The 13,425-nt window shown below is 39.0% G+C and overlaps 1 protein-coding gene across 2 annotated transcripts; it reads left to right on the top strand.

The window, feature by feature from the left end:
* The first annotated feature begins 251 nt into the window (after positions 1-251).
* On the top strand, positions 252-10,586 carry LOC118332724 (nucleolysin TIA-1-like). 2 transcript variants are annotated; one of them, XM_035668131.1, is made up of 12 exons: positions 252-460; positions 1,922-2,018; positions 3,261-3,359; positions 5,240-5,294; positions 6,132-6,219; positions 6,662-6,737; positions 6,883-6,988; positions 7,799-7,897; positions 7,994-8,078; positions 8,168-8,306; positions 8,476-8,624; positions 10,297-10,586. In XM_035668131.1, exons 1-12 carry the CDS (start codon positions 435-437, stop codon positions 10,433-10,435), a joined length of 1,158 nt encoding a protein of 385 aa, XP_035524024.1. In that variant the 5' UTR covers positions 252-434; the 3' UTR covers positions 10,436-10,586. The 2 variants fall into 2 exon arrangements, with proteins under 2 accessions (XP_035524024.1, XP_035524023.1); XM_035668130.1 differs by having other exon boundaries at positions 8,473-8,624.
* The last annotated feature ends 2,839 nt before the right edge of the window (positions 10,587-13,425 follow it).

Raw genomic sequence — 13,425 nt, 5'->3', positions numbered from 1 at the left:
ACTTTATTCTCCTAATATTACGACTTTATTCTCGTAATATTATGACTTTATTCTCGTAATATTACGACTTTATTCTCGTAATATTATACATATATTATTATTTATGATTTCACAGCTCACATTCTTCACAGGGAAAATAAAATAAATAAACTTAATGGGCTCAGTTTTCAGCCGGCGGTTTGTTTTCGTAATAAAACTACAAAGTTAGCCTCTGGTTGAACTACTGCGCATGCGCGTTTCGTGTCGGTCCCCCCCGGTCGCTCCGCCATCTTTGTCGGCTAACCCCCATTGTTCACTGTGGAGCTAGCAGCGGTGGTAAATCTGATCATACTGCGCAATAAAACAACTCGACGGTGTCACAGGCAGCTGCCCGCGACAGTCGTGGATTTGCTCTCAGGGTTTGCGACTTGTTCTCGGCCAGCAAGTTACACAGAATGGACGATGACCAGCCCAAAACCCTGTAAGTGTGTGTGTGTGTCTGCGTTGCCGTCAGCTAACCGCTAACAGTCAGTTTATTATCCCGGACTTCACTCCAGATCCCCAAAAAACGCTCCTTTCTCCGGCGTGGAGGGGTTGCACCTTCTGTTTTGTTTTTAATACAATAATTGTTTGTGCTTTTGCGCCGGGTTTCGGTGAACCTGACTAACGCGATTTAATTTAAAAACTAAAAATACATCTCGCTCGTTCTCTGCTCAATTCGGCTCGTTAGCTGGCGAGCTAATTCCAGAAGAATCTGAAATTAACGCGTCGCACTGCTTTTACCGGTGGGAAAGTTGGATTTGCGTTAAATTTAAGAGCCACTGTGCGTGTTTTGTGTGTGCCGAATTAAATAGGGACTTGCAATTATTAGCCTAAATGTACCAGACATCGCTTTGCACCGCAAGTTAGTCTGCCGAGGAGCAGGAGGACACTAAATTGCCTGTTTTTTCTATGGAGTCTGGTGCGCCGTCGCTACATTAACGTTACTCGCGATAGAATGATTGCAAAAAAAAAGCCTATCAATATTAATCAATCAATTAATTAATCAAACCTTTTAATTTAAGCATCGAGAAACAGAAATATGCACTTCAAACGAAATGTAGTGAAATTCCGATGGAAAATAATTCACAATAGACAAGTGTAATTAATAATAATCAATTAAATAATAATAATAGTATTAATTCCTAATTTGTATGAATTTCTGTTACCAGTAACTGAATGTTAACATATGCTAATTGTAAAAAACGAGTTATTTTTGTTACCAGGGTAAGATTAACTTAAATCTATTTAAAGGCAGCAGTGATGTAAGGACAAGGTAATAATGTTATCTAGTTGTCCCTTGCTGCACCCTATGTTTAGCCGAAGAGCTTATTATTAAATACAGACGACAGAGCTGTCTTCACATTTGCATTTCCATGAATCATGAAGGTGGATTTTGAAATCTGCATTACTGGGAGCTGGTATCTATTTGTTTTAGTGTTTTTTGTGTGAGATTTTGGCATTTGCACACATTTTTATGGGCTCTTTATGGTAAAATTCCCCGTTGGAGTCTGTTATAGTCTATTTTAGCAACACTGCCAGACAACAGCAGCAGGTTATGTTATAGGGAGATTAAAGAGAGAGGAGGAGGAGGCCTGAAATGTCTTAAAAGTTGCATAAATATACATTTTAAAGTGCTTTTGTGGTTGAATTTCACAACCCAAAAACACTACAGGAAAGGGAAGCGTCACAAAACACAAAGGAGGCAACCACCCTGTAAGCCTTGTACACAGGCATGTGTGTAAATTAAAACAATCTTAACAGCCTCACCCAATCAGATCCTGCTGATCGAGTGTCTCGGGAACTAGTTACCCAGTCACAGGGCTGGATTTTGGCTGCTTCAGCACATCACAAAGCAGTAATTGGTACCGTCTTGTGTCTTCTGTCCTCTCTTCCCATCCAGGTATGTGGGGAATCTGTCCAGGGACGTGACAGAGGCCCTCATCTTGGAGTTGTTTGGCCAAATTGGACCCTGCAAGAGCTGTAAAATGATAGTAGATGTAAGTCGGTTTGTCGTCTTTCTCACTCTGTCGCTGCTTCCCTCTTCTTCCTTTTTTTTTTTTTTTCTAGGCCGAAGAGATGCTCTGGCTGCAGCACAACATTCCCGTTTGGCATTAAACCTCAAGGACAACAGCAGTTTTCCTTTTGGGAACTCGTACATTAACACCTCGTATCCGACCCCTGTGATCCCATTTTGTCGCTTACTCATCTCCGCTGATGTTTCTTCCTGTTGAGCCACAACTATTTCTACATTGAAGTGTTATTGTGTTATTGCAGCCTCCCGTTTTAATGCTAAATGGTGACGTCATTATATTTACTTGGGGTTGTATAATAGCCACAGTCCGACTGAAATTAAATAGCATTTTTTTTTTTTATTTCGCTTTCGTAAATCAACTTCTCCTGTGTCTTTTGATAAAATTTATATTGTATAATTGTTGGTTTCGTGATGGCGCCCCCTATTTGCGTTAATTCGGCGAGAGTTCTGGTATCCGCGTACGTAGATGGAGGAAGTCACGTCGCTCCGGCCTCACTCGCTCTGGAAACACCAGCAGTCTGACAACCATCCCGGTTCACCACAACTCTGCTGTTTGAGTCTAATGAGCATCAAAATAATTAGCAAAAACAACAATAATGGCGATAATGCTGCACTGTTGATCCACCTTAAATCCTCAAAGGGAACTTTCTTCACCACAAACAGCCCTAATGGAGACCATATTTCGATCCAGCCTATCAAATCTTGCGTAAAGCGGTAACCACATTAGCTTTCCTGCAAAAATATCCTCCTTATATAACTTATAAACACTAATGGACGTCTTTTCCTGAACCATTCGGCGACCAAGCAATCACCGGGCGGAGGGAGAAGTGCTCTTCTAATGTTCATTTACAGTCTCGGTGGCTAATTAGCTGCTTTTTAAACGGCATGTAAACGTGTCGCTTGGATCCGGTTCGACGCTGGTGTGGTTCTTTCTCTTCAGTTGCACTAACAAGACGCCGGTTGTCCGTGACATGTAGACTACAGCTTATTTACTTTGCCTCTCGCGCCCCTGCGGTGTAACGCCGGCACTCTTGCAGCCTGCCTGTCAATCAAACCGCAGACGGCATTCCTGATATTTTCCACAAATTCCCTCCTCCTTTTTTTTCTTCCCTTTTCTTTAACAATAAACTATTAACACACGTTGACGTTATTTGTGACTAAATGTGATTTCAGTTGGACTAATATTTGTATTTCCTGTCCACTCCAGACAGCAGGTCATGATCCGTACTGCTTTGTGGAGTTCTATGAGCATAGACATGCCACTGCCACAATTGCAGCCATGAATGGTCGGAAAATTCTGGGTAAGGTAAGCAATCATATCTCCTGGGTGAGTCAACTAGGGCAAGGCTTTGGGTGGGCAGGGTTCAAATGAAGCGGCTGCAGGGGGAGAAAGAAAAAAACAACTTGTATCTTGTTAAAAACCATATCTTCCTGCTCCACTTCACTTAATTTGTTTTTAGTCCCTTGTGCACTTTATTCTTTCCGTGCACAGTCTGAAATGACCAGGGTGGGAACAACCAGACACTGAACTCTGTAACCTCACTGCTGTAAAGTATCCAGAAAAGAGAAAAAACCATAACGTCTGAGTACTCAACTATGTGAGCTTTTGGTGTTTTGTTTGTACTTGTTTCCTGGTGTCGTGCTTTCTCTTGGTATTAACACATGTCAGTAGCTACTCCGTCAAGTTGGCCTGGATACAAAACACAAAAGCCATCAGATTACTTGATTGTTAACGTGTGTTTGGACTTATTTATGTGTTTTTAGTCCCTCACAAAAGTAGCCTAAGAAGATTGCGAAACAGTGTTTTTACTTTTGTTTTCATTCCTCTGCAAAGAGTTGAGTTCAGTTTATTAAATATTGATCATTTATGATTGAATTAAGACCTATTCTCATGTTTTTGCACAGAAACTGAAGCTATGAATATTTCAACAATGTTTATTTTTCATCACTGCAGAGTATCTGATGTGTGTAACAATATAATTGAAGTTTGTGGAGCCAAGTTTTGCACTCTAGGGCCTTTTGAAATCAACTGAAGCCATCAACCATTGGGATTACTGATAGTTTTGAGTATAAAATAGTGAAAAAGATCCGGTGGCATATTCAGGTGTCTTATTTTGTCCAATCAACAGTTAAAAAGTCAAGAATATTTAGTTAAATATTATAGAAAAACAGCAAATATTCCCTTTTTTAGAGAAACTGGAACCAGTTTATTTGCATTTATACTTAAAAATAATTGAAATCTATTATTAGAAGTATTTTCTTTAGAGTTTAGAGTAAAACATATGTAATGAAAGCCTCAATTAATTGACTTTCCAGGTTTAGTTGTAATCATGCGCACTGATACAACAAATACTGAACTTTATACGCTTTAAATGTAGTATTTTTTGCAGGCTTCTTCAGTATTAGATGACATAGCTAATAGGGTGTAAACAAGGTGATGTTTGGGTTGTTTCTATATTGTCACTGTCACTCGCCATGCTGTCTCTGCTTTTAATTAAGATTTTCCTTGAGTGAGTTTTGCCATCTGTGTATGAATTGATTTAACATGGCCCTGCTGTGTGATCATTGCTACGTGTAACATTTTCTTTGATCTACTTTTTTTTTTAATTGATGCTCTTCTGTGGCCCTACATCTTTTACTGCTATGTGTTCTTTTTTGCAAAGTTATTTCCACATAGAATCCACATAAGAGCAAACTTCGAGAGAAAATACATTCAGTTGAAAATATTTTATCCTCAACAGGTATTGAAGGACCATTTGAGGAGTATAACAAGTTCGTAAAAATCACTTGTTTGTAAGTCCCTTGTTATTTGGACCTTACTTCCTACAGTTTTGCTCCAAATTTTTTTACTAGACTGAGACTGAAATGTTCCTGATTATGAAGGTGAAATCTTGATATCCCTTTTTATATATTCTCCACTGTATTTTACTGTTTTTTTTAATTAAATAATGCAAAGGTATGTACAATTAGATAATAACAATGGATAAATACATTTGTAGTTGAACCCAAGAGACCACCTTATTAAAAAAAAAAGAAAGTTCTCAATCACAAAAATATAACCTAAGTAAAACTGGTGTGTGACAAAACCTCTAATCAAAGAAAAAGCACCTTCCTCTCTTCTGCATTCATACCTTCACTTCTCACCATTGTCCTCTTCCTCGCTCTCTGCAACTGTCTCTCTTGCAGGAGGTCAAGGTCAACTGGGCCACGACGCCAACCAGCCAAAAGAAAGACACAAGCAGTAAGTATTATCAATTATCTCGAGGTTAGCGTAGTTTATGCTCGGAAAATGGTTCCTCCCTTCAAGGTTAAAGGTAGAATTTATTGTCATTTTGTCCAGATACAATACTATATACGTATATAATGGAACAAAATGACATTGCTCATATAAATATGCATAAATAAGAAACACACATAAGCAAAATTAGCCTCTAAGACAGGCAATAGTGTAGTTTTAGTTAATATGTAGGACTATAAATGTGTACAGAGGTTGTTTCCTGGTGTTGTGCTTTCTCTTGTGAGAAGATTGTGTAACAGTGTTTTTACTTTTGTTTTCATTCCTCTACTAAGGGTTTACAATTGGCCTCTAAGACAGGAAATAGTGCAGTTTTAGTTAATATGTAGGACTATAAATGTAAAGAGGTTGTGCGGTAAGGTAGTAAATGTAAATCTGTAACGAGAACAGGTTGTAGACGGGTATAAACATACATTTATATATAGATCAGAATGAGCCACCACACACAGAACTGATTGTACTGAGACTTTATTAATAGTGAACAATGTGTTTCGTCTGTAGCTTCTTCAGGTTCGCTCTGTGATGTATATAAATAGACATATATACTATTCTACTACTATAAGAACAGATAAAATACTACATAAACAAGCAAGTAGTATTAAGAGTGAAATGCAGTCACATGAGCCTTGTTTCATTAAAACCAGTCAAATGTTTAAAGGATAAAGGAAAGCATCAGTTAGGGAAGGTTTTTTTTTTTTTTTAATCATTGACTTATAATATATCTGTTTTTATTGTGTTAAATAATTGTTTGTATAAATGTGAATGTGTGTGTTTTGATTTTAGGTCACTTCCATGTCTTTGTCGGAGATCTAAGTCCTGAAATTACCACAGATGACATAAAAGCCGCTTTTGCTCCATTTGGGAAAATATCGTAAGTGTTTTACACGTGATCGCTATTAGTCTGTCTAATTCTGTATTTTATTTTGAAAAGCCCGAAACCTGCAGCCTAGTACATGCTGCCTTTGTTGAGGACTACTTTTAATGGTGGATTAATCCACATTTGGTGCTATAGTGCGTATTTGGACCGTGTATAAAATAAACTACAGTGCAACAGTGTGGCTCACTGATGTGCTTTTAATAAACATTAAAGCTCTACAGCTCAGAGGAAGAGGATATATCAGGCTTTAGATTCACACAAAATACTTTGCATGTAATTCCATGAAATCATCCTGTTGTATAACATAAAACATGCTACTATGCAGCATATATGCACATTTTATCTGCAGTTAAACGATAAATTAAACATTATAATCGAGGTACTTTCTTAATAATATGAAATCCTCAACTGACTGCGTGTTAATGTTTGTCCGTAGGGATTGTCGAGTGGTGAAAGACATGGCCACAGGTAAATCTAAAGGCTATGGCTTTGTCTCCTTCTTCAACAAATGGGTAAGTGTGCCAATAAAAGCCCATGTGTTCGAGGACACAGAAAACATTAGTAGGTTCTGATTGTTGAAACCAGGGTTTATGGAGAGGTGTTGTTTTTGTTTGGTGACTCAGGAGTGTTTGTGTGTTTGCTCTTGTTTGTAATCAGGATGCGGAGAACGCCATACAGCAGATGGGAGGACAGTGGTTGGGAGGGAGGCAGATCAGGACCAACTGGGCCACAAGGAAGCCTGCTCCTAAAACTACAAATGAAAGTAAGTTAGCACACTAAAAAAAAACTCTTCTAGAAACAAATTCTTCTTGTATTGAGCAAAAAAAAATCGGTTTTACTTGGTTAGAATTCATGAAACTAACATAAAAATATAGCTACTGAACGACATTAATGGGGCTTAAAACTGGAAAACATGCCCCAAATTTAAGCAGGTTGTGCACTTTATTGAGATGTATTTAAGGATTTGTACCCTTTTTTTATGTAAAAACTTACAATAAGACACATTTTCTTCAAACATAATAAAAATAAGTGACTATCTTCAATGAAAGCACCAGAAGCTTCTTATTTTTAGCTTTTTTTTATTAAAACAATGAAAAAACTAAACAGCTGCTTCATTTCCAACACTGGGAACTCAGGAAAATAAACTTGTTCATCTGCTGGGATATTATGGAAAATCATTGTTACTGGTTGAATCGAGCTCCAATATTTAGCTGTAATATCTCATTAAGACAAAGTCAGATATATTTTCACTCAGAAATGAAGATGAATCAGTGGACTGTGTTTAGCCCTCTTCAGTTTATCAGGATCAATCGTAATAAATGTTGATCCTCTGATCTTCCACTTAATACCCTCATCAAATCAAAATTTAAATACAAATAACAGTAAAACTAATGACATTTTCCACCAGCCCTCAGCTGCACGTTAGTGCTAATTAAGCACTAAACTCTTAACTAACTCAGCTGTGACTAAGAACATAAATGATAATGGTGTATGTATCTTTATTAGAACTGTCAACTGACTTCAACACCTTCCAATAAAATATCTAAACTTAAGAGAAACTTTTCCCTTTTAGCCACCAGTACCAAGCAGTTATCCTTCGATGAGGTGGTCAACCAGTCCAGCCCCAGCAACTGCACCGTCTACTGCGGGGGAGTCACGATGGGTCTCACGGGTGAGTCGTGCTACTTTTTACGCTGCAGATTTAAAAGCACTTATTTTTTTAAATAAAACATGGATTATTAACCTTTTTTTTTATTCCTGTTTGTAGAGCAAATTATGAGACAGACCTTCTCACCTTTCGGCCAAATAATGGAAATCCGCGTTTTCCCAGACAAAGGCTACTCCTTCGTGAGGTAAGCTCACTCTCAACAGTCGCATATAAACCTCACGTATGTGCAGGATGACTTGAGATCTCTCTCTCTCTTTCTCTGTGTGTGTGCAGGTTCAACTCCCATGAAGCAGCAGCTCACGCCATTGTTTCTGTCAACGGCACATCCATAGAGGGCTATGTTGTTAAGTGTTACTGGGGCAAGGAAACAACAGACATGGTTAGCCCCATACAGCAAGTTCAGATGCCACAGGTATGCACCAGAATCGCCCTCAACGGCCTCCTTAACATTACATTAACCCCACGTATGGCTGCTACAGTGCTCGTCCGTTTGCCTGTGAGCTCCTCAGTGTGCTGCTGTGACGTCGGTTGCAATGTGATACTCCCCCGCGTCCTGAAATATTTCCTCCGTATGTCAGCAGAACACGGTGAGCTTCGCGGCGGCGCAGCCCTACAGCCAGTGGGGTCAGTGGTACAGCAACACGCAGCAGATTGGTCAGTATGTGCCCAATGGATGGCAGGTGCCGAGCTACGGAGTCTACGGGCAGACCTGGGATCAGCAGGGCTACAAGTGAGTACCAGAGAGGAACAGCTGGGGAGAGTGAATGCGACAACATGTTTTTGCAAAAGTTCTCCCTCCTCCGTAAATCTGTCTTATCTCTTGTTACCGTCACTGCGGTGCTAAATTTAATGACATTCCCTGTAGCAGAGTGGGAGCTGGCAGCGTTTGACCTCTTCAGAAGATGAAAGGGGGACATCTAAATCATATGTCATAATGGACACTTGTTTAAAAAGGGAAAGAGCTGACGAGCAGATCTCACGCTTGCCGCAGTGTTTATCGGTGGGTTTTTAAAGACATGTTGCAGAAAGGTGGGCTGCCCTCGCCGTAAGTTAATGCTAATTGTGCTGCCTTTGCATGGAAAGGTTTGGGAGCTCCCTTCCCTTTTAGCAACCGCGTTCACTCGCTTTGTGATACAAGCAACAGTGCGGATGTCCGCCTTGTTTAATAACTGAATATTGGACTGTTTTGTGCAGTCGCAGCCGTATTTACGCTTCATTCACTGTGATGGAGAGCGAGGGATGTGCTGAGCAGTGGGAATAGCTTTGCTAGAGACAATAACTGGGCCTTTTGTCCTGAGGGGAGCAGTTTAAAGTGGTTTCTGAATAAACACTGAAATAAGGTGGAGAATTAAAGCAGAATTAAAAGGGTGAAATAAGAAATTACCTACTAGAAATATAAATAAACCACAGTTACACTCTGTTTCTTTAAGCTCTAATCTCCCAATAACCATCGTAGGCTGCTGTGGTTGAAGTTGTGGAATATTTCGTACATGTTGCCTTTCAAATTAATTAAAAAGCTATTTCTCTTCTCTTAATTTTAATATTTAATATACACTGTTGTTAAGAATAGCTAGATAAGGCTACATGATAAAGAAAAGACCCCATAAAAAGAGCATCCTGGTGCGTAGCCAGATATGTTTGGCCAGATTACAACTCGATTACAGTCCATCTTCACCACCTGAAGCTATTTGCTAACTGCAGGATAATAACCTGTGCTAGCAAATGTGGATGAATCGTATTTATAAACTTAACAGTGTAAAGGTCCCCCTCCCCCCCCTCGGGGCTCTTCTCTCACCCACACACATCATTAAATAGGTGAACTCGTCGTCAGGGATCAGGTGCTTCAGCAGCCTTCTGTGTGGAAATCGCCTCTTATTTCTGTGGCTGGTTTTCAGTGAGACTTTTTATTTTTATAGCTGATGGGAGATATTTCCGTCCGATGGCTGAACAAAGTACTTAGGAGGAGTTTATGTACGTATGAGAAACAGATTTCAGTCCGTCTCTGATGCCCACTTAAGAGTACATTTAGCTTTGTTGATGTCTGATAGCGTTCCAATCACTGTGTCCTTTATAGTTTCATTAGTTTATATTTCTATTCACCTTATTTGAGTTGGTTTGCTTATTTCAGTTTAGTTTAAATTGTTTAAACATGTTTAGATTTTATTAATTTCAGTGTTTTTTTTAGCTCAGAATAGCCATTACAATACAAACACACTGACTCACACTGCATGTAGACTTCCCTTTCTCAACAGATGGACCAACACCTCCTCATATTTGTTGTTTTTTCCCAAAGTCTAGTTTTTATTTTAATTTCAGTTGCTTAAAATGATTCTTCACAGCTAGTTTTAGCTTTTAGTTTCACTAGAATAATCTGGGTCACTTGTTTCTGTCTTGTTGTCCAGTCATTTACACGCCGGCGCCGGATGGACAGGTGTGGGCGCCGTGAGCAACGGGGGCATGGTGGAGCCCGCGCAGGGCGTCAACGGGACGGTGCTAACCAACCAGGCTGGCATGAGCACCGCCGGCTACCACACCCACTGATCACCGACCGCAGTAGCGCCTCTCCGAGCCTCTTCGTGGCCGCTATAAAAAAGGATGATACTCTGCTGGGGAGGAAAAGGAGCGCTTTAGATGTGCTCTCTCTGTTACCACACACACACACAAAAGTTTTATTGCTGTTAGTGAGGGCCTGGTAAGCGACCGATTTTTTTCCAACTCTGCAAGCCGTAACGTCAGCCCCACTGCCCATATATCTGGGGCAAGTGTAAAGAAAACAAAACACAACTCCAGAAACTTTAACAGCATCGTAATGGCACAGTCTGTTGGCATCCCCGGCCCCAGTTTTATTGTTTGGCGTATTTTGTAATGTTGCGATTAACGGGCCAAAGTAAAATTAACGACCGCGTCAATACTACTTCTAGCAGGCAGCCACGTTTTAGTTTAAAAAGCAAAGGAAATGTTCAGCTAATGATAATTGTATATATAAAACAAAGGTCTTTCTTTTTTTTTTTTTTTTTTGGTTTTGTTTTAAGGCGCCCTCAAGGCCAAAGAGGCAGAATTTTATAGGCCAATGTTTAACAATCAGACTGGGGAGAAGAGGCGACCAATGTCAACAGTTGTGCCACAGTAAAAAAAGAAGAGGGGGGGGGGATTTTTATTAGTATTTATTACTTTTCTGTTCTCAATTTGAAAAACCCTCCCGCTCTGGTCGTCCTCCACTGCTCACTAAAGTGACAACGAGTCGCGAAGCGGTTTCCTCAGGGTGTTGTGTGAAGTATTGCTGTGGAACGTAGGAAATACTGAGTAAGAGGGCGGGCAGTGTCGAGGAGGCGGAACCCACAAAACACAAGTTAAATAAAACAATATTTCAACGCCCTTTTCCCTCTGTCCCTCCCCCGGGAAACGATCGAACGGACCGAGCCAACTCAGTATGTGGGATTGAGGTGTGTGTGTGTGCGTGTGGTTGTGGGGCGCGCTCGCTGTGTGGCATGACTTTGATCTACAACAACACAAAAACACGTCCAATTCTTTCTTCTTTCTTTCCCTGAAACAGAAAGAAAAGGAAACTACGCCAATCTTTTTTTTTTTTTTTTTTTTTTTTTTTTTTGCGTCCATTTTTCAAGTGTAATTTCCTTTTTTAATGCTGACATTGTAAAGAGCTTTTGCCTTTTCTTTTTCTTTTTCTTGTTTTTTTTTGAATTGGGACTGGTCCTTTATAAGAGATGTTTCCGTTGGACATGGTGAGACCTTTTTAAATGTTTTGTTATAAAAACATGGAGTTGGCCCTGTCAAAATGTCCAAGTTTTAATGTTTTAAAATAATTTAATTTTTTCAAATAACTCAAATAAACCAAGCAAGGGATATACTGGCCACTGCTTAATCTTAACTTAATAGGCAGAACGAATATTGGCACAAATCTTTTTCACCAAAAATTTTGAAAATACTAAGGGTTTATTTTATTTTTGTTTTTAAGTTTTTGCATTCCACTTCTTTTGTAATTTCCTGTTTGATTGTTTAACGCGTCTGTACTGGAAATCTGGTATAAAGACGAACATTGTTTAATTAGGCGTTTCTATTCGCTCCAGAAACAAGCGTTGTTGACGGTAGCATCCCTGTCCACAGCTGAATCCTGTACAGTAGAAGAGCAACAATTTTTGAATTCCTTCCAGGCCCTTTTGGAGGACATAAGCCAATATGCTATGCAGGTCAAAAAAAAAAAACCTGATTCGATTTGAACAGTAACCATTACATTAAGTTTATCCTGTTTTAAAAACCTTAAATAACGATTGTTTTTATGATAAAGAAAACCTTGTGATCAAGATCAGAATTTTTTTTGAACGTGGCCACCGTCATTTTTTATATAAGTTGGGGGGAGAAAACAAAACATCCGTTGTGTTTGCCTTATATCAAATGAAGTTATTTTAATTTAACCAAAAAAAAAAAAATCATCCGAGAGTGAAGGCGTGCCTTAAGACAATGTTTTTCAATGTTTTTTTTTGGTTTTTTTTGGCGAGGGGAAGTTTCTGTTTGTGCTCAGTTATACATGTTTGAGTTTTGCTTGTCCATTAATGCTGTGCTTAAACCAACGCGGTCGTTCACACTATTTTGAATCGTGTTTTTGAAACGTGTTGGGAGCAGGGTTTTGGTCACTTAGTGAACGTCTCATTTTTAGAGTCCTGAATAGACGGGCTGGTCCCGTCCTCTGGGTTCCCCCTCGTCAAAGTGGGTGGCTGGCTGTGGGGAACGATGTTAAGTGCTCAGCCATGTTGAGAAAAATTTGGTACATAACTTTTTTATGTATAGTTCCCTGCCAGCATTAGGATAGTTTATCCTTATAGAATATCTTGCATTAATGCAACCCCCATTCTAAATAGTCGTATAGCATTATAAAATTCAAAATCAGGCCTACAACTAACGATATCTTTCAACTATCAATTAATCTGCCTTGATTGTTTTTTCCCTAGAAGATAATCGATTTTAGTTTAATTAACGTCCAAACATTTTTGTTCTAAAAGTCCAAATCCCAAACTTGGACTTTCTTCAAATTTTGTTGTTTTTTTACCCCGAAACTTGAAAAGATATCCAGTTATGTCATATGACTGATAAAGTAGTAAATTAAATTAAACTGAAACACAAGAGATATGCTTTGCAGATTTCTTCCCTGGTGACCAGATGAATTAATCAATTAATGTTGCAGTCTTAATGTTTTGGACTAATTGCTTATAAGAGAATGCACATGAACACCTGACCTTCTTAAAATACAAAGTCATAACTTCAGTATTTTTATATTTACAACCTCTAAAACACGAGAATGTGCTCCTTTAATGCTGGGAAAATAAAACGCTTTGTATGATCCTTGTTAAACAATCTGGACAAAAACTTATCTGGTAGAAAATACTGAAAGTTAACATTTGTAAGAGCCGAAATATTTTAAGCATAAACCTTAATTGGCAAGTTATTTTTGGTAATTAATGATTAATAAATAATTGTTATAAAAGCCAGTAAATGCCTTTTAAAAGTCACGTTCACCG

This window comes from Morone saxatilis, unplaced genomic scaffold (assembly GCF_004916995.1).
Source record: "Morone saxatilis isolate NCDOM2014 unplaced genomic scaffold, NCSU_SB_2.0 Contig21, whole genome shotgun sequence".
In the NCBI taxonomy this organism is placed as follows: domain Eukaryota; kingdom Metazoa; phylum Chordata; class Actinopteri; family Moronidae; genus Morone; species Morone saxatilis.
This window is presented reverse-complemented; position numbering and strand designations above follow the sequence as displayed.

Coding starts and splice junctions, on each gene's coding strand:
- LOC118332724 (XM_035668130.1), top strand. CDS start 435: ATGGACGATGACCAGCCCAAAACCCT. Junction 2,019..3,260: donor GCTGTAAAATGATAGTAGAT/GTAAGTCGGTTT, acceptor TGTCCACTCCAG/ACAGCAGGTCATGATCCGTA. Junction 3,360..5,239: donor GTCGGAAAATTCTGGGTAAG/GTAAGCAATCAT, acceptor TCTCTCTTGCAG/GAGGTCAAGGTCAACTGGGC.